This window comes from Crinia signifera, chromosome 2, assembly GCF_055691185.1.
Source record: "Crinia signifera chromosome 2, ASM5569118v1, whole genome shotgun sequence".
NCBI classification, from domain to species: Eukaryota; Metazoa; Chordata; class Amphibia; order Anura; family Myobatrachidae; genus Crinia; species Crinia signifera.
The window spans coordinates 49,420,474-49,444,214 of NC_139218.1; the positions used below are offsets into that span (position 1 = coordinate 49,420,474).

At 43.5% G+C, this 23,741-nt stretch overlaps 2 protein-coding genes across 16 annotated transcripts in view; both read right to left on the reverse strand.

Annotated features, from left to right (window-relative positions):
* Positions 1 to 11,629, reverse strand: part of LOC146059632 (eosinophil peroxidase-like) — a 32,316-nt gene extending 20,687 nt beyond the window's left edge. Inside the window, exons 1-2 of one of the 2 annotated variants that reach the window (XM_083172014.1) lie at positions 11,448 to 11,629; positions 134 to 219 (exon numbers count right to left, since the gene is read on the reverse strand). In XM_083172014.1, coding sequence (XP_083028140.1) covers positions 134 to 209 — 76 coding nt within the window. In that variant the 5' untranslated portion in view covers positions 210 to 219; positions 11,448 to 11,629. Of the gene's footprint in view, positions 1 to 133; positions 482 to 11,447 lie in introns of those variants that run through there. The other variant, XM_083172013.1, reaches the window with a different exon arrangement.
* Positions 11,630 to 14,862: 3,233 nt separating this feature from the next.
* TSPOAP1 (TSPO associated protein 1) overlaps positions 14,863 to 23,741 on the reverse strand; it is a 253,855-nt gene continuing 244,976 nt past the window's right edge. For 11 of the 14 annotated variants that reach the window (XM_083172017.1, XM_083172022.1, XM_083172018.1 and 8 more), the window contains 2 exons: positions 22,002 to 22,115; positions 14,863 to 16,023 (listed from right to left, as the gene is read on the reverse strand). In XM_083172017.1, coding sequence (XP_083028143.1) covers positions 15,820 to 16,023; positions 22,002 to 22,115 — 318 coding nt within the window. In that variant the 3' untranslated portion in view covers positions 14,863 to 15,819. Of the gene's footprint in view, positions 16,024 to 17,053; positions 17,107 to 22,001; positions 22,116 to 23,741 lie in introns of all 14 variants that reach the window. The other 3 variants (XM_083172025.1, XM_083172024.1, XM_083172026.1) reach the window with 3 other exon arrangements.

Genomic DNA, 23,741 nt, shown 5'->3' on the forward strand with positions numbered 1-23,741 from the left:
TATATATATATATATATACATACATACATACACTCATACATATACTGTGTATATAGTTTTATACATTTAATAAGAAACCGGTATAGAATCTGCATATGTAACAATGATAGGGGGGGGGGGGGGGATTTCTTACCGTAAAATGAAGATGAACCAATCTGCAGCGACCCAAGAATCAGGAGGAAACAAACACTGATGTGCAATGAAGCCATAGTCTAGTTCCTAGGATGAAATGTGTTTTTCTACGTTACTATTTGCTAGAGATTAATGGTAAGAAAGACACACACATATAATACAAGATTGTTGGAAAGACTTTAGCTAATGTCACTGAACACAACATGTCTCACCTCATCTGCCTTTGATGTAAGCTCCTAACAGTGGGCTACCCTTATATAGGATGGGAACAAGGGGATGTGAGGGCCGTGATAACATCTAGGAGGAAGTTATATAAGGTTGCTGTAAGCTTGTAGAAATAGTAAAGTCTTTTAGGCAATGCTAATGCATAAACTCACGATCGGCAACCCTTTTGCCGCACACTTTAACCAAACTTATTTAACTTATAACTAAACTTAACACTAAAAATAAAGAGACAGACACAAGTGCTGGCATTTAAAATATATTGTCAAACTTATTAATTGACATTTATATATATCTGACTTCTAAGTGGTAGGCGGCCCTAAACAACGGTCATAGAAAGGAGGGGGTAAAGATCACACACACCATTCAAACATCGCTGGTATTCAAACTCTCCCATCAACACCCACCCGTCTGGATGGTGCAGCCCATCCCCTGTCCAGGGGCATGTGCTGACGACATATCGAATGCCGGGAGAGCGCACCCCACTATCATCACATGATTTCAAATATACAAGACCGTTCTTTACCGCCGCCTGGAAAGCAGAGAAATAGGGATGGGAGGGGAAAGCTGGATCATGGAGGAAGTTCACCTTAACTTCCTTCTTCCTTAAGCATAGACAGTTCCACCCCAATCCCTGATTGGCTAATCCCTACAAAGTCAGATCCTAACAACTTGCTACTTAAAGTGCCAGCAGCTTAGGTACCTTCGGTTGTTTATGACACCTTCTGCTTAAACAGCCTTCGATTTTCTTAAACTCACCATCGGCAACCCTTTTGCCGCACACTTTAACCAAACTTATTTAACTTATAACTAAACGTAACACTAAAAATAAAGAGACAGACACAAGTGCTGGCGTTTAAAATATATTGTCAAATTTATTAATTTACATCTGACTATTAAGTGGTAGGCGGCCCTAAAGAACGGTCATAGAAAGGAGGGGGCAAAGATCACACACACCATTCAAACATCGCTGATGTTCAAACTCTCCCATCCACACCCACCCGTCCGGATGGTGCAGCCCATCACCTGTCCAGGGGCATGTGCTGACGACATATCGAATGCCGGGAGAGTGCACCCCACTATCCTCACATGATTTCAAATATACAAGACCGTTCTTTACCGCCAACAGCTAGGCCCTAAGCCGCAGCACCGCCACTACTATTAACGCACAGCACTAGAACTAAGCCAGCTGAATCGTCAAGGAAGATGGCCATTCCTTCCTGACTCAAATGGACCCCGTCCGGTCTATACAGGCTGTCCCGCTTGAATGCTATGCCATCATGGCGGATGACAACAAATAACACTGGACTGCAGCGTTCACCTTCTTGTGGGCGCCATCCAAGCGGGGACCAGACCTGGCGTTCCTCCAAACCCTCCTGGGGACCATGGAGGACCAGACCAACTGGCAACTGGGCAGCACCTGTGCAATGATGTGCAGATCTCTAATAATCACCGACCTCAACTCTAAGGCCATACAGTGACCCAGGTCGTTGCCACCCAGGTGCAGTATCAGCACCTCAGGGACTACAAAGTCCCGCAACGATTGCAACAGACTTTGCAAATCACTCCAACGCATTCCTCTCACACCAATCCATTGGACCCACTGGGCCCGTGGACACACACACGCAGCCAAGAGCCCCCGAGACCTTGAAGCCCAATGCACGAATGAGTGGCCCATCACCCAAATCGACTTGGCATCTCGAAAACCTGCAATATGTCAGTAGACAGGTTAACAAGAATATTGGGAGTGGTGGGAGATAACGAGTTATCACAGAGTGGGGGGGCGCAGGAAATGAGCCGCTTTATCAAGAGCTGCTGTGTACTAAAAATGGGTTGTCAGACCCACAAAGATGTACACCTCCCATCCATTTCAGGTTAACAAGAATGCAAAGGCAATCACCACGCGCCACAGGCACACCAGGGGAGGAGATGGAAACAGGAGAGAGGGAGAGATAAAGAGAGAGGAGAGAGACCATGGCCGACCGGACCTTGAGGCACACTGCACAGAAAACCCCCAGAGTAAACTAGCAAGTACGCCATATCAAATTGAAATTGAACCGAATTGTGCCCCCGGGGGAAAGTGGACCACCTCAAGACTCCCGCTAAAATGAGACGAATACTTATGCGTCCAGTGGGCCATGGTCAGGCAGGACAGATAGACCAGGCCGAATGTATCTGCGGAATGCTGCAGAACGCCATCGACCCAGAGACTGAATCTCCATGTCGGAATGGCCCGCCGCAGCAGCAGATGTGGCCGCCCGATCCGAAATGAGTGCGTACCAAACTCCTTCGGATTGAGGCCAAGAGCGCCCAACGCCCGCCCCAAGACATGGCAGAACTGGTACTTGGTCAGCGATGAACCGTCCAGATGCATGAGCCACGCTCCGGGGAGGTCGGGCCGCACCAGTGCAAAGGCGTTTGCCATTTCCACCGGGCAGATCCCTTCCACCGGGCATGGCTGCAACGACAGCCAGCGACCTCTCCTAGCCTGGTCAGTCTTTGAGCGTTGCAAGCGGCACAAAACAAAATCAACCTGTAACACCAGGTCCTCCCTCAGAAGCGGTGGAGGTCGAGACCTTGAAAAGCCATGGCATAAGCCAAGCGAAAGAGCTTGACTTTAAAGTCTGAGCGGCATATGTCCCGAAGAGCCCCCAGAAGAGGAGGCAAGAGGGAGATATCAATCGGCCGCCGACTATCTGGAGCCACAGGTACGGCCTGCCGCCAGCCCCTCAAGGCTCGAGAAACAATAAAAGATCTAGCCGGGTCCGCCCTCCCATACAGCGATGAGAAAAACGACACCCCGGCCAACAAACGTCTGACAGTCGCCACGGAGTGGCCTCCAGAGTATAAACTCCACACAAAGGCTAACATGACCTCACGAGGAGTCTTACCTGCCTGAGGAGCGGACAGTCTGAATTGCTCCCATTCAAGCCAGCCGGCCTGATAGCATCTTAAAGTCCTAGGAGCAATAGCCCGCATGGCTAGTTCCTCCATGCCGGCCTGATGACCTGCCAAACATAATTAGGACAAGGGTTACCCACCAGGTCCGCACCCGGTCCCAGGGATCGAAACTTTGCCCATTCGCCTCTGGACAAAGCATCTGCAAGGGAGTTGTCAACACCCGGCACATGTCTAGCCACAAAATGCACATTAACTTGCAGAGAGCGGAGCACTAAGCGAGCAAGCAAACGCACCATCGGCATTGAGGACGCGCTTTGTTTATTAACCCCTTCCCGACATTTGACGTACATGTACGTCATGGTCGGGAAGGACTTCCCGACATTTGACGTACATGTACGTCATGACTTCTAACTGTCACTGCGTCTAGAGACGCAGTGACAGTTAGGTGATGTCTGCTGTCCCTGACAGCAGACATCCCCCCTCGCCGCCCAGGGGGGGCAGGGGTGCCCCCCCCGGTCGGCGATCGCTGTGATTGGCTGTTCAAATCTGAACAGCCATTCACAGCGTTTCCTGTGTTACCGGCGGCTAAGCCGCTCGGTAACACAGGGATCGGTGGTGATCGGTGCTGTCAAGTACAGCACCGATCACCACCGATGTGCAGCCCCCCGTCGAAACCGCCGGGCACTCACCCGGCAGCAGCAGCAGCTCCCCCGGCTCCCCCGGAGCGTCTGGAGCGCACGCAGCGCTGCCCTCCTCCCCCCCGCAGCAGCAGCAGCATCAAGCTGCAGAAAAAGTAAAAAATTAAATATATGCACTGAAAAATATATTTTTATATATATATATATATATATATATATATATACACACACACACACATATATATATATATATATATATATATATGTGTGTGTATATATATGTATATATATATATATATATATATATATACACACATATATATATATGTGTGTGTGTGTGTGTATATACCGCACCGATTACCACCGATCGCCAGCCCCCCCCCCCCCTCCCACCCGGCAGCCCCCCTCCCTCCCAACCACCCGGCTGCCGCAGCGCCAGCACCCCTCCCACCCCCCCGCCAGCTGCAGCGCCAGCCCCCCTCCCAAAGCTGGTGACTAAAATGGGGTCACTTGTGGGGGGGTTCCACTGTATTGGTGCTTCGGGGGTCTTGCTAATGCGACATAGCACCCACCATTCATTCCACCACCAAAAATCACTCCTTCCCTTCTGAGTCCTGCCATGCACCCAACTGGTATTTTTTGGTCACACGTGAGGCATTGCCGTACTCAGGAGAAATTGGGGCACAGATTTTGGGGTGCTTTGTGTCCTTCATTCCTTGTGAAAATAAAAAATTTTGAGCCAGAACTGCATTTTTCTGTAAAAAATTACATTTTTTTACACAAAAATGCAGATCTGGCTCAAAATTTTTCATTTTCACAAGGAATGAAGGAGACAAAGCACCCCAAAATCTGTGCCCCAATTTCTCCCGAGTACGGCAATGCCTCATGTGTGACCAAAAAATACCAGTTGGGTGCATGGCAGGACTCAGAAGGGAAGGAGTGATTTTTGGATTTTGCAGCACAGATTCTGGTTGAATGACCCCCGAAACACCCATACAGTGGAACCCCCCCACAAGTGACCCCATTTTGCAAACTACACCCTTCAGGGAATTCATCAAGGGGTATAGTGTACATTTCAAACCCCCCGGGGTTTCACCAATTTTGATACAACTGAGCTGTGAAAATGAAAAATTAATTTTTTTCATTTTCACTGCCCAGTTGTACCACAATTGGTGAAACCCCTGGGGGTTTGAAATGTACACTATACCCCTAGATGAATTCCCTGAAGGGTGTAGTTTGCAAAATGGGGTCACTTGTGGGGGGGTACCTAACTTTTAGCATCTTATGGTGCCTAGAAACCTACATTGTGCCTAAAAAATAATCTCATAAAAAGGAGGCTCCAAAATCAAGTAGGTGCTCCTTCTATTATGAAGCCTGTGGTTTGGTCACCGTGCACACTAGGGCCACATATAGGATATTTATGAAAACCAAAGAATTGGGGGAATCAATTTTTAGTCACATTTCTCTAGTAAAATCTACTGTGTTCCTTAGAAAAATGTATTAAAATTGCAAATCTGCAAAAAAAATGAAATTTTGAAATTTCACCTACACTTTCTTTTAATTCCTGTGAAACACCTAAAGGGTTAACAAACTTCCAAAATGCTGTTTTGAATACTGTGAGGGGTGCAGTTTTTGAAATGGCATCATTTATGGGGGTGTCTCACATACAAGTCACTCAAAGTCACATCATAACTGACCTGGTCCCTAAAAAAATCAGAGTTTGAAATTTTCTTGAAAATTTGAGAATTTGCTATTCATATTTGAAGCCTCCTAGTGTCCAAAAAAATGAAAAGGAGGTTGAAATAATGATTGCAACATAAAGTAGACATATGGTCTTTGTTAGTTATTAACTATTTTGAGTGGTATGTTTATTTGTCTCACAAGCAGAAAATGTGACATTTTGCAAATTGCAAAATTTTCCATTTTTTCACGACATTTTGGTATTTTTCACAAAAAAACACAGACTGTATCGACCCAAATTTACCACTAACTTGAAGTACAATGTGTCACGAGAAAACAATCTCAAAATCACTGGGATAAGTAAAAGCAAAAAAAAGTTATCCCCACTTAAGTGAAACATGTCAGATTTGAAAAAAATGGCTCTGTCAGGAACGCAAAAACTGGCTCTGTCAGGAAGGGGTTAATGGCCTGCACCACTCCCAGGTTGTCACACCAGAAAGTGATGCATGCATCCCGCAATCTATCACCCCAGAGCTCCATGGCCACCACTATCGGGAAAAGCTCCAGCAGCAGCATGTTCCTGGTGAGCCCTTCCCTTACCCAATCATCGGGCCAGGTGGAGGCGCACCAGGAGCCATGCAGGTAGGCCCCAAAACCCACACCCCCCGCAGCGTCAGTGAACAGTTGTATCTCTTCGCTGTTCCGAGGGGGCGAAGGCCAAATCAGGACCCCATTAAACTGCCGCAAAAACACCTCCCAAACCCGCAGGTCACGCTTCAATTCTGCATTTAAATGGACAAAGAACTGTGGCCAAACATTACCCGCAAAGGAGCGTTCAAGTTTTCGGCAGAATACCCTCCCCATTGGGATGACCCTGCAGGCAAAGTGGAATAGACCCAGTAAGGACTGTAGCTGACGCACGCGCAACTTACCGGAGGCCAGTGCTTGGTCGATTGCCCCCTGTAGCTGTACAAGCTTATCAGAGGGCAAGCGGCAGCAACCAGCCACTGTGTCAATCTCGATGCCCAAGAAGGATAGGCATGAAACCGGCCCCTCCGTCTTGTCCACTGCTATCGGGACCCCAAAATGGTTGAACAGCTGCTGCATCTTGTCAAGCAGAGCCCCGCATCTCGTGACTCTGCAGGGCCCACGCACAAGAAGTCGTCCAAATAATGGGCGACCCCCAATTCGCCGGAGCTCTGCGTGACATACCAATGCAAGAAACTGCTGAAGCATTCGAAGAAGGCGCATGACACTGAACAGCCCATGGGGAGACATCTGTTGACATAGAACCCAGATGGAAGCTTAAACCCCATAAAGTGGAAAGACTCAGGATGCAAGGGGAGGAGTCGGAAGACCAACTCGATGTCGACTTTGACTAACAATGCTCCTGCCCCGAACCCTTGCACTATAGCCAGCGCTTCCTCAAAGGATTGGTACCGTACATGACACAACTCCTCAGGAATTGCATCATTCACGGACTGACCCGGGGGATGAGACAGGTGTTGAATGAGGCGAAATTTTCCAGCCTCTTTCTTGGGGACTACGCCAATCGGGGAGACGACCAAGCCCGGGATTGGAGGGGAAGGAAAGGGACCCACCATCCTACCCAAGGCCACCTTTTTGGACACCTTCTCAAACACGACCTGCGGCATTTCAACGGCAGACTTCAAATTCCTAGGGATTCCGGACGTCACCTCCCCCACTATGGGTAGGCGAAAACCGCCATCGAAGCCACTGCCGAGAAATGTCGCAGCGTCCCTAAGGGGGTATTTGTACAGCCAACTGGCCATACGTTCTCCCCTCACAGGCGAGGGAGCCCTACTGAGGAGGGCCCCCGGGAGCCTGCTTGGGAGCCTGTCCGCCTGATTTAGGCTTCGGGCAATCCTTAACTGCATGGGGACCCCAGCACTTAGAGCATAGGTGTTTAAATCTGCAACGATTACCCGCTGGGCATCTCACCCCATTAAAGGCAAAACACCTCCCCGCCGAGGCCCCCCCGGCGCCCCCTCGAAAGGACGAAGCAGCCCTGCGAGTGGTAGCCGGGGGTTGCGGGCACCCCAGGGCTGCAGGCACCGCCGTGGCTGCCGTAGGCACTGGGGAAGCTGACCGCTTCAAACCCATCCAAATCTCTACATCCTTACATCCAAACTTCATGATGTCGGAACCCGACTGCTTCCGTCGGAATTCCTCGTCATAGGTCCGCCTTCGGTCGTGAACATGGCATGCATCATATGTATGTAGCGCACCAGGTTCATGTGCTCCTGTGGCCTAGTCTCCAGATAGCACGCTGCAAACATAAATAAACCAGTCTGCCATCTCTGATATGTGCAAAAAGCCTCCTCCCCAATGCCATTGCGACGCTTTGCATCCCGGTAATCTTTTTCGGCCTGAGCCGTCATTGTGAAAAAAAACCTCACATATTTTCCCTAATTTATTCTGTCCCTCACACTGCGCCTCAGGCTCCTCAGGACTGCTGTATTCTCAAATTGGACTACATCGCCCTTTGGATACAAAGGTGACCCCGAGCTCCCACTAGAGGACCGGGACCGACGACGGTGCCGTCTGCGTCTAGATCTGTGCCCCCCTTCTTCCCCAGACGTGACTATCTCAGAATCATATGAGGTAGATGAGCCAGAGCGCCTGCGCTTCTTCCGCGCAGCCGCAGACTCACCTGAAGCTGCTGTTGCAGCCGGCACTGCGACAACTCCCGAGGGCCCAGCAACTTCCTCCCGTTACAGCTAGCATGTATTCCCCCTTGGTAATGAGCATGTAATCCCACATGGCAAAAAGCATGGAACCCCTGGCAATGAGCACGTAGGTAAGCAGCACTTATGTAGCATAATTTTTAATTGGCATTATGGTGTTTGACATAATACATAATGGAAATTATGGTGTGGTTTAACATGTAATGGGCATTATGGTGTCAATTTTTAATGCACACCTTTGGTGCGCAATGTCCCTGTTTAAGAAGCATATTGTGAATTTTGGCTCAATCTGTTTGGTATAGTGTGTATTTTGGCTCAATCCATGTGGCAAAATGTGAGCTTTGCCTTAATCTGTGTGGTATAACGTGAATTTTAACAATATAGACGGTTAAAAGGGGGGGGGGGGGGTCTCACACCAGAAAATGCAGGGACCAGGCTGGTGTAAAAGGGGTCACCACATAAAAGGTGCTGAAATGTTGTCTACCAAGTTTTGGCTTTCAGTATTTTTTTTATGACTGGAGTGCCGTCTCACCCTGTAAGTATCTTAGGACATCGGCATCCTGCGGGTGCACCTTTGAAGGGCACCCGGCAATATATCTCCCTGCATCCTGTGAGTGTCAGAATTTGTAAAATAATTAGCTAGCAACTTCTAGATCAGGGGTGGGGCCCTCCAGCTGTCGTTGATTTACACATCCCAGCATGCCCTATAATAGTTTAAGCATGGCCAAATAGCAAAACTGTAGCAGGGCATGCTGGGATTTGTAGTTCAACAACAGCTGCAGTGCCAAAGGTTCCCCTTCCTTGTTTAGAGGATAATAGCTAGAATCTGGGCAACATCTCACTTCTAAAACCTCACAGTTTAGTAAATTTACCTCTACACCTCTATGCAGTCACCATTGAAAGAATGGTGGCGGATTCTATAGGTGACAGCATCCAAGTAGGCATGTCAGACAGTCCTTCTCTACACTGACAGGAAAAAGAGGCAGTGAGGGGGCCCCTTGCACAAACTGGCTTTATACTACCTAAGTTGGACAACCCCCCTCCAATGTGTACTCCGAAAGAATGTTTAGTGCAGCCTGTAACCTGGTCAGCGAGTGGCAGAGGAGGTTACTGTCACAAAATGTGGAAAAGACGATGTTCATCAAAATGAATGATAAATTCCTCCAGGAAGAATTTTACCAGCAATTGCCTGAAGACACTACACAGAGACTTGTAGATTTGTTTCCCTGATCGGGTGGCTGCAGACTGCTTTGCATAGCCGTGTACACCAGCTGAGCTGTGGGGGTGTGTTGACGGGGGCAGTGCACTCTGGGGTCAAGTTTAACTCTAATGTGTTTAATACAATATAAAAATAAAACCCATGCTGCATAAAAAAGGCTGGTGAAGGACAGTAGGCACACAAAGGTCCACTGATGTCGGTATTCCCCTGCAGGTGTTGTGGGTGTATACTTGTATATGCATGTGGGTGTATACTGTATATAACTATATACTTTATTTTAAGCAATAGGGGCCCCGTGTGTACTTGCACCCCCCACCCATAGTTGCCTACCCTTCTGCAGGAGACTCCTTGAAATAACAGCAATCTCCCTCATTAAACATAGCCCACATTACACGGTTACATTTTTGGGGAAAAAAGGAAGGAGAGCTAGATACATTTACATTGGGTCATCAGCACCATTTCCCAGCACTTTAGTAAGTATAGTAGCTCTTACTAACTGCTTTAGGGCGAATCTACATTTGGATATTTCATTTTAAAAGATTCCTATCAGATGTACAGTAGCAGTATACAGCCACGCTTCTAGGTGCCACATTCACAATCTCCAGTGACGGTTTTTACGTATGGGCTGCAGCCCCCAGGTAAAATCCGCCACTGTAGTGAAGCCAAATGCAGTCTGTGAGACTGCACTGGCTTCACTGTGACTGGCACTGACTTCCTATTGAAAGTCAGACCTGCCAGTCACCCAAGGCAGTCCCATTGGGAGGTGTTCCCTCCCTCTGGGATGCCTCTATGGGCTGCGGAATGGCAACCCATAAAATCCAGGGTCTGCACATGCGCAGTACCTACGTCAGTACTGTCCATGTGCTGGTCCCTATATTGTACAGGCTCCGGGACTGTGATTTCACTTATAGGGCTATTGCCGAAGCAGTCCATAGAAGCTGGCTACATGCACAGTACAGAGGTTGGTACTGGGCATGCAATAGTCCCGGTGCCTGTCATCATTGTACAAGCACTGGGAACAATGCAGCGGGGACCAGGAGGAGCAGCGGTGGCAGGGGGGAGCCGGCATTTTAATCAGTGGCAGCCCCCCTCCTACCATAAGGAAGGAGCCACCACTAATTGCTTGCCATCCAAATTCAGTGCCTGAGATAGTACACAAACCTTGTTTCATGCACAAGTAAAATATATTTGCTTGTATTTGATGTGTTTATACACCATAAATGCAAGATGCCTCATTGAAATATAAAAATATTCCAATATACGGAATTAGTACGGAAAATGCCTCTAGTCCAGAGCATTTTCGACCGGAAAACATCAAAGTGTCCAGATTTTTTGATTGCAGTAAAAATCAGCACTAATTGAATACACCAGGATGGAGAAATAATCTTAGGTGCATGGCAATCTCTACGCTGGCCAATATTGTTTTAACCAGCCAATTAGATAGAATGATAATCAACATGGTTTGCTCCCAAATGTAAAAATAAAAAAATAGTTGGGGTAATCAAACCATGTTTGCTTCTTCCCAACTAGTCATTATTCACCTACAGGGAACTACACTAAATAGACAAACACGGGATGCGGTCGTTAGGTCGGCACAAGAAAGGTCAACACTCCTTAAGTTGACCGGCGGAAGGTCGTCAATGCAGAAGGTTGACACAGGTTTTTTGATTTTTTTTTTCCCCACTGTGGTCGAGAACAGGAGGTAGTTCATGCCCTACCATCCGCTAGGGCATGGAGGGAGAATAGAATAGTGTGCCGAGCGTAACAAGGCACCGTGCCCAAAGCATCGTGAGCGCACTGAGCGATGCGAGGGGCTGCCGTACACTTAGACAGTGTCCAGAACTAGACACCTAAAAAATACGTGTCAACCTTTCGCCGGTCGACCTAAGGACCCTGTTGACCTTCAGTCCTTGTCTGCCTTTCTTGGGTCGACCTAATAATCCATACCTGGCAAACACTGGTTGGCAGTGTCCACCTATTCTGTCAGCAGCCTCATCTCCATCTTTGCAAGGCTGCGACTGGTTAGCCCAGGATCAGTGGTGGAGCAGGAGAGAGATGGTGGTTCTGGAGCAGCTGTGGCAGTCCATCACTGCTAGGCTGCTTGCCTCTGTTAGCTCGGGATAGTGCCAGTCCTAGACAAACATAAACAGGTCATTATTTTATTTAATTTGTGTATGCTAGTGGTTGACGATGCAAGATGTCATATTTTTATTATTTACACAGTCTAAAGTTATCCCCATGTGACATTATGTGAACATTTGTTATGCTCCGCCCTCCTGCATAAATAGTATTAAGTTGCGTTTTGGGTACTTCACAAAAAATTTTTTTTTTTGATAGCACATCTAGTTCAAAAATAAACCTGTAGCAGTAGTTCTTTTTCGCCTGAATATTGATACACCACGCATAGCAGTTTACCATTTAAAATCATTCAGTCATTTGTGGATCAGTCACCTTTATCTTCCCATTTAGTATAGCAAAAATATAGAACAACCGATACTTCCAGATTATTGGAATACAAAAACACAGGGAGAGTTCCGCACGGGATATAAAACACTGTTGTTCACTCACCTTAAGGGAATTGTCTTTTTCCAACCTTATAGCATTGTGAAATAAAGTATTTTAATTAATCTTTACATTAATCAAATACTTTTTTAATCAAATATTTTTTTATTTTTAAAAAAGGCGGGTTTTCATACTTAACTGTCCACGTGGATAGAGGGAGAATAGAAGTATGCTCGAAGCATGGTTGGCTAAGTGAGACATGCGAAGGGACGCGGTACACTTATACTGTGTCCATGTCGACATAGACACCAAAAACATGTCGACCTATTGTGCGGTGACAATATGTGTCGACCTATTGTGCGGTGACAATATGTGTTGACCTATTTACTGTTCACCCTATGACCCATACCTATCCAGGGATGGAACTTACACCCTTCAAACCTTAAAGTGTGTGTTCTTTTATGATAAATCCCCAAGCTGTAACATTTATTTCAATTGTGGTGTATAGAAATGAATGTGGACATAAGCCATTTTTATTATGCACAAAATTCTAGGTTTACTCCAATATGGACATACGGGGGCCCAATAATCATTCCGAGTGAAGACTATTTGTAACTGTAAAGGCGTGTGCTCATGGTGCGATTTTTGCTAGATGCACTGGTGATGTTCATTAGGATAGTCTGTGATCTAACCAAAATTGCCTTGCCTGCACAATGTATTTTGCTAAGTTATATTGACTTAGTGGGGCCGCGCATCGCTATTGCCGCAGGAGAAATATCATGTAATTTTGGCTAACCTTCTAGTCTATTTTGACTATTTACTCAAAATCGCCTGCCAAAATCGCACCGTGTGTAACCTCCTTAACTAGGTGTTGACACAGACGTGAGGTTTAGGACATACAGATCAGTTCTTTTCCTCCAGAAGTCACTTTCTAATCTAATATCAAGAATAGGGGAACCATCATTGCACTGGTTGACTAATGCCATGTTTCTAAAGAAGCAACATAACAAAAAGGAACTTAAAGCAAACCTCAGGGTAACAGCACTGTTATCTCAAGTGGTTATGCAAGTTCGATGTTGGAAACACAGAGAAGAGGAACATAACCAGAGAGAATGACACGTACATTGACAAAGAAGGAAATAGGCTAACAGAAATGGCTGTAAAGACATAGGTGTAGATTTATTTAGCTCGGTGAAGTGATAAAGTGTGTGGTTTTTATCACCGGCCAATCAGCTCTTACCTGTCATTTTTCAAACCAAGCCTGTAACGTCACAGTTAGGAGCTGATTGGTCAGTGATAAAAACCAGACACTTTATCATTTCACCGAGCTTAATAAATCTGCCCCATAGTGTGCTTGGAAACATTGTAATCAAGGACCGCTGATCTCATAAACGTTAACCTCTTCATTTACGGTTAAAGGAAACCTGTCCCTTAATTTTCCAAGCAGACTGTGCTTGTATAAGACACTGGGACAGATGTACTAAGCCTTGCAGAGCGATTAAGTGAAGAGAGAAACTACCAGTCAATCCGCTCCTGTCAAAAATCAAACAGTCTGTAATATGGTAGCTAGAAGTTGATTGGCTGATAAAATATGTCCACTTTTATCACTTTTTGAGGTTTAGTACATCTCCCAGACTCTGTGTTTGATACAATACTACGTGCAAAGCAACACTGTTTGCCTGTGTCGGATGCGTTAAACAAATTACAATATAATGTTGATGTTTTACATTTTAAGTGGTGGAGTTAGATTGGCCTTTGGGGCCACTTAAAGCCCCATAACATCCGCATTCAAGGTCACTAAGCTATGCAATATAAAATATTAATAACATGATCTTAATTTATCCAGCAGTAGTTTGTGTGATGCTGGGGTGAAAAAAATTCAGATTTTTTTCTCTCCATAGTTCATAAACTGTCTCAAGAAGTATATATTTCTCAAAGCAACCCTTATAGTATTTTTTGCTGGCCCAGGTGTTCGGAGAGCAGGATCAATGTCACCACTAACAGTATATAGGAGAAAACAGTATCACTCCGGGACTTTCAAATAGTGAAGTGCTTTTAATGCAGTCTACACCGTTTCAGGCATCGCCCGTCTTCAGGACACTTTCAGGACGATACCCGAAACTGTGTAGACCGCATTAAAAGCACTTTTCTCTTAACTATTTGAAATTCATGGAGTGACACTGCATATGTGTGTGTGTGTGTGTGTATGTGTCTGTCTATCTATATCATGAGTAACATCTGAACAATACAACATAATGTACAACTTGGTCCTGATGACAGAGATTGGACCTCCAAGACATTTGACCCACACTTCAATATAATGCGAGTTACATTTTGCTTCCTGCGAGTCTGACTGCCTTTCGTCTTTATATACAGTATATAAAGGCCTTTCAGGTTCTTAAACCACACACAATTTTTATTGTTAATCTGTTTATACACAAATATTTATATGAAGGGATTTTATCTGAAGATCCAGTGCAGGAAAGCGCCTTTTAAAAGAACACAAATAAGCTTGTAACTTCTGGTGCTTTTTTATGTAGCTTGTTGGTTTTGTTAAATACATTGGTTATACCATGACCATATATTTATTGTGGGAAACACTCTCTTCTCTTTATATTTTGTGATGATTTCATGTTTAAATGACCACTTTAAAATGTTTTTGTTAATAACCAAATTGCCTTGGGTTATGAAGAGAGTTATAATACTGATTATAACACAAAACCAACTGTCCAATCCCGCACTTGATTTTTGTGCCTGAAAGCTCAGAAGTCCGTACTGGTCAAAGAGCGAGATACTACCAGCAGGTTATAGTTTGCTCTGTAAGAATTGCAACAAAAATTACCAAAAAAAACAACAAACGTAGTGAAAATATACTTTATTATAATAAAATGTATTTGCGCTTGTAAACAATGAACATGGTGCAACACCAATGGGCGTCACTTAACGTTTCCAAACATTTTGTGGGTATAAACCCAAACCTTCAAAACAATGTAGTTTTTTTTCCCTCTGGTCTCAAACATGCACATTAAATAACATGAAAAATGCTGGTTACAGTTACATAGAGTAATGGCTCTGATGGTGGGAGAGGAGAATAACGAAATGAACGATAGAATAAAACACTCTCCGCGTCGCTATGTATACGTAGCTGTCTTCAAAGCAACATCTTACTTATCTGCTCGCAGCAGTAGAACATTTGTAAACAAGTAAAATGTTTAACCAGAAAAAATAAGGCAAAGGAACATTCAGTTTTTTTTCCAACATGCACACAACATAACAAAGCTATTTTCCTTAAAAAGGGATAAGCGCTATCAAGTCTCGCTGAGGTTGCTAGTTTGGCGTTTATTCTCTCCCATTTAGATTTGAGGAGCATGGCCAGAAATAATATTTTCTGAACAGCGCTTCCCAAAACGTGGCATAAAAAGTTGGGGAGAAAAGACAGTGCAAACATTCCTTGTTGTCCTAAAAGGCATGGTCACTTATCAAGTGCACGTAACAGGGATAAACTCGCCAAATCCAGGCTTTAAGGTTCCCTTTTGTAGCTCTTACTGTTTGTCATCAGTGCGTACAAATCAGCTTTGTGGACGCACTAGGTTTTTCGGACACGCTCCATGTACATTCATCGTTGTATCTTGCTGTCACAGACACCAAGAAGCTTTTCACAGACCCTTTAACAATAAATACTATTTACAAGTGGCAAAGCTGACCAATGCCAGAAGGGCCAGCGCGGATGGACAGTAACAAACAAAAGCTTGGCTCGGGTTCCAAATGTTGACCTGGTATTATTGCTGTAAGACAGCCTGGACGTGCCAGGCTATAGTTACAAGTTCTTTCCAGTGGAGCCCAGCTTTTTAAAGAGTTTCCTCCCTTTAGAGAAGAAGCTTTTCTTTTTCTTAGTGTAGGTGATCCCTTGATACATCTCTGTGGTTTCGGAGGATGTCTCCTTTGATTCAACGGCTGAGTCGCTGGAAACAGATTCATTCAGAGGGGAACATGGCTGATCAATGGCAACATCAAAGCTAAACTACAAAAAAAGCAAAGAATAAAATGAACACACATAAAAAGCGTTTACGGTTATTATATACACAGCCCTGTTGTTGAACACATTCACACAGAAAAACAAATATAACTGAACTCTATTGTATAGCATCAGTTTAGTATCATTCTACAGATCATGAAATATTATGGGAATCTAATCATCATCATCAAAAAGTTATATTTCTTGATGCTTTTTTAATTAAACCGGAAACCATCTAGTAGTTATTTTCCCAGCATTAAACTTGCTAAAATTAAAAATACGCTCTTATTTCAAATGATCCAGGTAGTGTCTTCAATATGGAATCTCTATGGTTCTAGTTGGAGGAGTTCTTTCCAGGGGACTGGTGTCGGGCGTGCAATTACAGGACAGATTTACCTTTCTATGCGAGGTCTAAGGTAAAATATAAAATCCCAATTAAGTGCCCGCTTATAGTTCTGCTGCAAATCCCAGTTTGCTTATACCAGGGCATTGCTCAGTTACACTAGTTTGCAGAGTGACACTACCACGTAGTGTATCTTTTTGTGCACATATTTATTTTACATTAGGTAGCGTAAAAACGGTCATGCTGTGCAAATACATTGCTAGATATCATGCTACAACAATTACTAATGCTGGGAACACACCTAAAGATTTATCTAACCAATCTGTTTGGCAGAGTCAAAATCTGGTAATGTATATGAGCTAATGACAATCAGCATTTGCTCCCAAACACTGGAAAAAAGTCAAACAGAACTGCTTTGATACATTTGGTATATCAGATTTATTTGACCAATTTATCTAACTGACCGTTGTCTGTTTTCCTGCGTTTGTGAGAAAAGTTTTGATTGTCATTTGCTCCTATGTATTTCCAAGTTTTTGTTCCCATCAGATAGATTGGACAGATAAGCCTGTAGGTGTGTACCCCTAAGACACTGAGGAAGACAAAATGATGTGACTACATCAACTACATCAAAGGGAAAGCAGTGCAAATGATCTATACTTATTTACTAGTGCTCGGAAAGGCGTTCTCACTTACATGAGTCTGTCCCTTTCTGTCTAAATCTATCACTTGGTTCTTCTTTTCAACCTCTGTCCGTCCCAAGAATGAAATACACAGGCACAAACAAAGAGATAATACAAATTATACTAAAAGCAGCATGATTACACCAAGAAGATCAACTGCTGCACATTAGTAATAATTTACTGTACAATATTAAAACACACTTTACAAACTAACACTGAAATAATGGAAGTGGATCTGGCTGATTCTACTCATTAAAAAATATTTATATGATTGCTCCTTGGTTATCATAAAAGGTAATTAGAAGTTTGTTTTTCTTTAAATGCCGATATTCAATTAGCATTCAGCACCACAGCCGGTAAAAGTAGTTTAAAAGCAAATACATATTTAAATAATTAATTGAACCTCTCCATGCATAGGGAGTATTCAATTAGCCAGAGTACTTTGCTGTGGATAAATGATCTCTGGGGGGTAATTGAATTATCCCCAATAGCTGTCATATAAGAGGCAGGAGAAACAACATTTTTTTTCACAATAAAAATGAATTGATCAAATTCCCTCTATTATATGCCTATATAACTGAAGTGGTGCTTTACATGGAACACTTGGAAGAAAAAGATGGACCATCAGTGCTGTTTTGTAGACAACCTGTAAATCGCCATAAGCTTAAAGAAGAGAAAAGCAACTTCATCCTGAAAATGCTGGTTTAAAAGAAGCTTATCATTTACCACAATTTGGTACTGCTAGAAATTCTGGATAGCACGGGCATTTGAAAAATCACACTAACTAGACCATTATCAGTATAAGGTCAATGTTATTTATAATTACAGAGCCCAGTCAAACATAAAGAAAAGATTACTGTGGATATACTAGGAGAGTATCAATCTGTGCCGCTATAGCCACTGACGGAAATAGTAGCACTCCCCTTTTTAATGCTGCCGTTTTCCGACAGCATTGAAGGCTTTCAGATTCGGCTTTTTATGTTTTAACGTTAAATCTGAATTGTCGGAAACGGACGCTAATTGTCAAATTCGCAGTCGATTCTGACAATTTAGCAGTTGTTTCAGACAAAACGCGGCTGTTCCGACATTTTAAACATTAAAAAGAGACTGTTGAGTTATAGTTGGAATGGGTCGAAAACGGCCATGAACATGACTGTCTGGATTAAATACCCCCCATAATCTCTGGAATTGTTTAGAAAACAGAACATACAGTAATTTTGAAAATAATCTCTCTTTTTAGATATAGTGTGTGTTTGTGTGTTGAAATATTTGTCAATCTAAGAAATAACAAATAAATGCACTTATAAAAAGCAGAAAACATTCCTATCTTCTGCATACAGCACTGTTTCTTGGTGTCAACATTTTCTTGATAAAGTAGCTCGCATAATAGATAACTGCCACTTTACAGTTCTGCCAGAAGTAAGATTAGCAGCCCATTATAACACTTCATGGCAGGATATTGCTCATTTGCAACCTATGACCAGGAAGTGTGGCCCGGACCCCAAACAGAGAATGTCGCTACTCCCACCACATTTCATATAAGGGACTTCGTTAGATGCTGGACTTTCATTTACAGAATCCATTTTGAATAACAAATAAATAGGAATCTCAAAATAATAAACAAACAAGTGGTACTCATAATGCATCTCAGTACAAAATGCAGAAACTGTTCCTCTTACCAAAGAGATCATCTTTAGTCATTTTTTTATTGAAGTAAATGTTATTTATAGTGGATGCAAGTGGAGCATATACCTTGCCCATGCTCGTCACCCATATATTCAACACCTGCCATGGGCACTTCAACAAACATCCCAAACAAGAAAAAGAAGAACTAGCAGTGTAAATAGCAGGCAGTGGTGCCAAGAGAGGGGTGTACTAAATACCTGGACCCAGGTCTGATGAAGGGGCCCAGTGTGGCCCTTGTTACCTGGCAGCTGCTGCAGCACTTCTCAACCCAGCACATGATGCTGTGTGCTGGACTACAGTGTGGCCAGGGGATGCAGTCAAAATCCCGACAGGGCCAAAATACCAAATGGGTCCAAATACCAAATGGGTCCAAATACCAAATGGGTCCAAATACCGACATTTAAAATATACCGACATTTAAAATCCCGACATTTAAAATATACCGACATTTAAAATCCCTACATTTAAAACCCGACATTTAATATCCCGACATTTAAAACACTGACATGGTGAAAACACAGACATATAGAATGTACAGGTGAAATAGTCAACATGAGTTTCGGTCAACGGGTCGACATGGGTTTTTTCACAGTTTTTTTGACCCGACATGTCAACCGATAGTCATGTTGACTTTTTCACCTGTACCTTCTATATGTCTGTATTTTGACCTTGTCGGGATTTTAAAGGTCAGGATTTTGTCCTGGTTGGGATTTTAAATGTTGGGATTTTGATCTGGTCGGGATTTCATACCGAATCCGTGGCCAGGGAGGTGATTAAAGTGCTATTTATTTTGTATTTTGTTCCTTATTTCCCTGATGGCAGGTGCCGGTGCCTAACAATGGACAAAGAAGGATTTAACCGAAAAACATGATCCATATGGTCTTAATCCTACAACTGAAGCCAGGACATTGTGTAAATGTTGTAAAGCCTGCCAAGGATTAGGTGTATGACAAAGGACCCAGCCCTAGGATAGCTGGTCGGCATGGTTCTAGGTCGACATGGGTCAAGGTAGAAATGGGTCAAGGTAGAAATGGGTCAAGGTCGACATGGCGGTTTTCACTTTTTTTTTTACTGGAATGTCGACAAAGTCAACATGGACACAGTTTATAGTGCACCGCATCCCCTCACTCGGCACACTATTTTATTCTCCCACCACGCCCTAGTGGATGGTAGGGCATGAAATACCGCCTGTCGGCATATGTCAGCTCAAAAAACAGTGAAAAACCCCATGTCAACCTTTTGACTGTCGACCTAGAACCATGTCAACCTAATGGTGTTGACCCAATGCTTGTCAACCAACATGCTGTAGACCAAATGACCGTATCCCATTCACACCTGATCACTGCTGTGTGAACGTGCAGAGGTCTGCAATCAATTAGCCGCCGCCCTGCCAAAGTGAAATCCTGCCTCGTTTAAGTCTGCAAATGGCTTGCAAAACTATTGCCAGTCATTGTCCAGCTGCAAATCTATTCACAACTCACTCACCGTAGATAAATATGGGTAAGGAGCTGACATCACAGACCCTCCCCAAAAAGGGTGCAGGATTGGCAGTTCAGAGTCCCCCTGTCATCCATGAATAGACACTGTGCGCATGCGCACAGTGTCTATTCCTGCAGCCGGAGAGGCCCGGGGCATAGCCAGCAGCTCACTGAGCTCCTGAGCATGCCCCCATGGTGTTGATAACTGGGTGTGGCCTCAATGCGAGTATAGGCCACGCCCCAAAAATTTGGCGTGCGTCCACGGCAGGAGAACTGTCCCTCTTGTCACCAGTCAAATGTTGGGAGGTATGACAAAGGAAGTCCATAAAAATAATGTTTATTAAAGTCTCTATCATATGCAGTTGTTGATGCAGTGTTTCATACAGTACAATTTCGCCTTTGCTTTCACTCTTGTACATAGGGAATTCAGCGTTGATATGTAGAAGAAGCGATGCATGGGGCTTTTCTCAATAAAATCACAATATATAATCATGATTCAATAATGATAAAAGTTAGTTAATAATAATTTAGACTTCTCCATCTGCTAATACTGTACATGATCATTTATGTAGGCTTACACACATAGGTTTTAAGAAGTATAAATACAAATTGGAGCTTTAGGCGGAGGAACATGGGGGGGGCAAAAAATGCAGCAGAGAATAAGAAAGATATTTATTTATGAAGTTTCCTATATAGCGCACACATATTCCGCAGCGCTTTACAGAGAATATTTCAAAACTCACATCAGTCCCTGCCCCAGTGGAGCTTACAAGCTATATATCCATTTTATATGGAGGTAAAGATTAATGACATACCCAAATGTACAGGTGGATTCAATATACAAGTGGCCTCAAATAATACAATGTTTACATCAAAATGTGCCAATAGTTTAGTTGGTACAACACCTATCACAGAACTAATGAACAATTAAGTAGCTATGGTAAGTATGAGATCACAAAAGAGAGAAGTTGATTTGCCTACCTGTGGTGCATATAAATAGGCTTCCTGTTTGGTCAAAAATACAGCATAACAATTCAAGTGTCCCAGATTTTCATGTGAGTCTTGGTTGGGAGACCAAAGAGGAAGCCTATTTATATGCACCAACTTCTCCCTTTTGTGATCTCATACTTACCATAGCTACTTAATTGTTTATTAATTCTGTGATAGGTGTTGTAACAACTAAACTCTTGGCACATCTTGATATAAACATGCAGCTCCTCGTTGTATTTATACTTAAAATCTATGTATGCAAGCCTACAGATATGATCATGTATTAGCAGAACGTGAAGTCTATATTATTGACTAACTTTAATCATTATTAAATTACCTATTATATTTGTATATTTTGATTTTATAGAGAAAAGGCTTGATAGAAGAAACAAACGCGTTTCGCCTCTATGTAGAAGTGCTGAATTCCCTATGTACTGCAGAAGGGTGAAAGTAAAAGACAAAATTGCACTGTATGAAACTGCATCAACAACTGCATACGAAATAGAGACTTTTAATAAACATTATTGTTATGGACTCCAGATGTGTATATACACATACACACACACATATACGCACACACTTGCAGTTTGTATTAAATGAATAGAAAAGCTGCTACTTTAGCACTTAGAAAAGCACACAAGTGATGCCTCTATAAACTGCCAGTGATGCATATCTAGTTACAGATAAGAGATACAACATTATGTAATTGTGTATAGTTGGTTAAGACTTGTTTCATTGTATCAAACAATGAAACTGACATTACTGCCACAAAAAAAGCTAATAGAGACCATTCTTCGCTGCTCTCACCTCCTTTTCTCCTCTTATATGAGCTGTTCCTTGGGAATTTGCTTCGTCAGTTTGAGTCTGAGAAAGCTGTAAGTAATTAGATGGTACAAGTCCTCTTTGACCCTTTAGTTCTCCCTGTTCATATAGAAGGTACACTCAGGTTTACAGTTGAAAACTTTCAGACAAATATCAAGCAAGCAATAGGCATCAAAAGGTAATTTAACATCAAAGTATTGACAATTACCTCAGGTTTCACAATTTTGATTATCACTCCATATTCTTACACATCTTGAATTTTTATTTTATTTCATCTCACAGTTTTACAATTCTAAGGATTTCTAGAATGGTGATATTTCAATAGAAAAAACCCAAAAGACATTTTCAACCAAACTTTATAGCCTTCAGTGTGATATACCAAATGAGTAGGTTTTAGGAAGTTAAAATTTCAAGGTAATGAACTCAAAATGTTTCTGAATAAACAGTTAAAGTGGTCATTGGAAGAATGACCAAGCATTTGTAATTGATCTCATCTTGATCCCTATTATAGACCGCAAAGGGATGTACCGTTGTTTGATCGCTTACGGACAATTTCTGCACTTAAACTGCATTTGCATTCATTCTGCATGCGCATAAGTAAAGCGATGCAGCATTTTCAGGGAGTCTACATGGAGCTAGGTGGGAGCATGGTCTGGACAATGCAGGCATGTCTGTACCATCTGCGGGGGGTGCAGTGGCTGTGTGATGTCACACACAGCCATTGCAACTCAAAACATGTTGTTCCGGCACCTGCCTTCACAGCTACGCTGCACAGGCAGGGGGTTACTATTAAGATGCAAGCATCACATTTGCATCTCTGTGACTGCAAGATTTTGCAATCGCATTGTGGGGAGGGACCCCGCATACGGGGCTGCCTTGCCCTGTGCTGGGTGACCCTCCGCATGCTAGTGTAAGGAGATGTAGTTTTGCGATTACTCGCATGCCAGATTGTGTGTGTCTTCAGTGGAAGACTGATGTTAGTGGGAAAAAAAGGTGGAGCGCTAAATGGATCAATTGGATATCACAATTTTAATGTATATAAAATATAATAAAAAAAAACAAGCAAAATATAGAAAGACAATAACATTAATGTCAATGACAAAAAACAATAAAAAAATATAATAAATATAAATAGGACAAGGAAGACAATACTTATGTCTCTGCGTAGCTGCCTTTGTGTCCCTTGGAATAAGGGGGGCTTTTTATTCTCCGGGTAGTGCACTACCGAAATGGTGGTTGGCAAGTTGCCGTCCTAGATGGTATTAGGAGACGCTGGAGGATGATCTGGTTCCCAAGATTGGGGTCCTCACTAGGTTGCGCTGATCCCAGAAATAAATGAATGCTGTGGTCAATTTTCTCGCTGGAGGAAGATCTGATTACCTTCTGGATGAAGGGTCCTCACGATGGTGCGATGATGCGATATGAAAGGGAAAGCTTCCAGGAGAGTACTAGATGGGGGGGGGGGGGGGGGGGGGGGGGCAGTAGGCAGAGTCAGAGATTCTTCCCAGTCCTTGTTTAGTAAAAGCAAGTGCTGCCTAACATGTTTCGTCGTGATATCGCGACTTTATCAAAGGTATCATACCTTTGATAAAGTCGTGATATGACGACGAAACATGTTAGGCAGCACTTGCTTTTACTAAACAAGGACTGGGAAGAATCTCTGACTCTGCCTACTGCCCCCCCCCCCCCCCATCTGGTACTCTCCTGGAAGCTTTCCCTTTTATA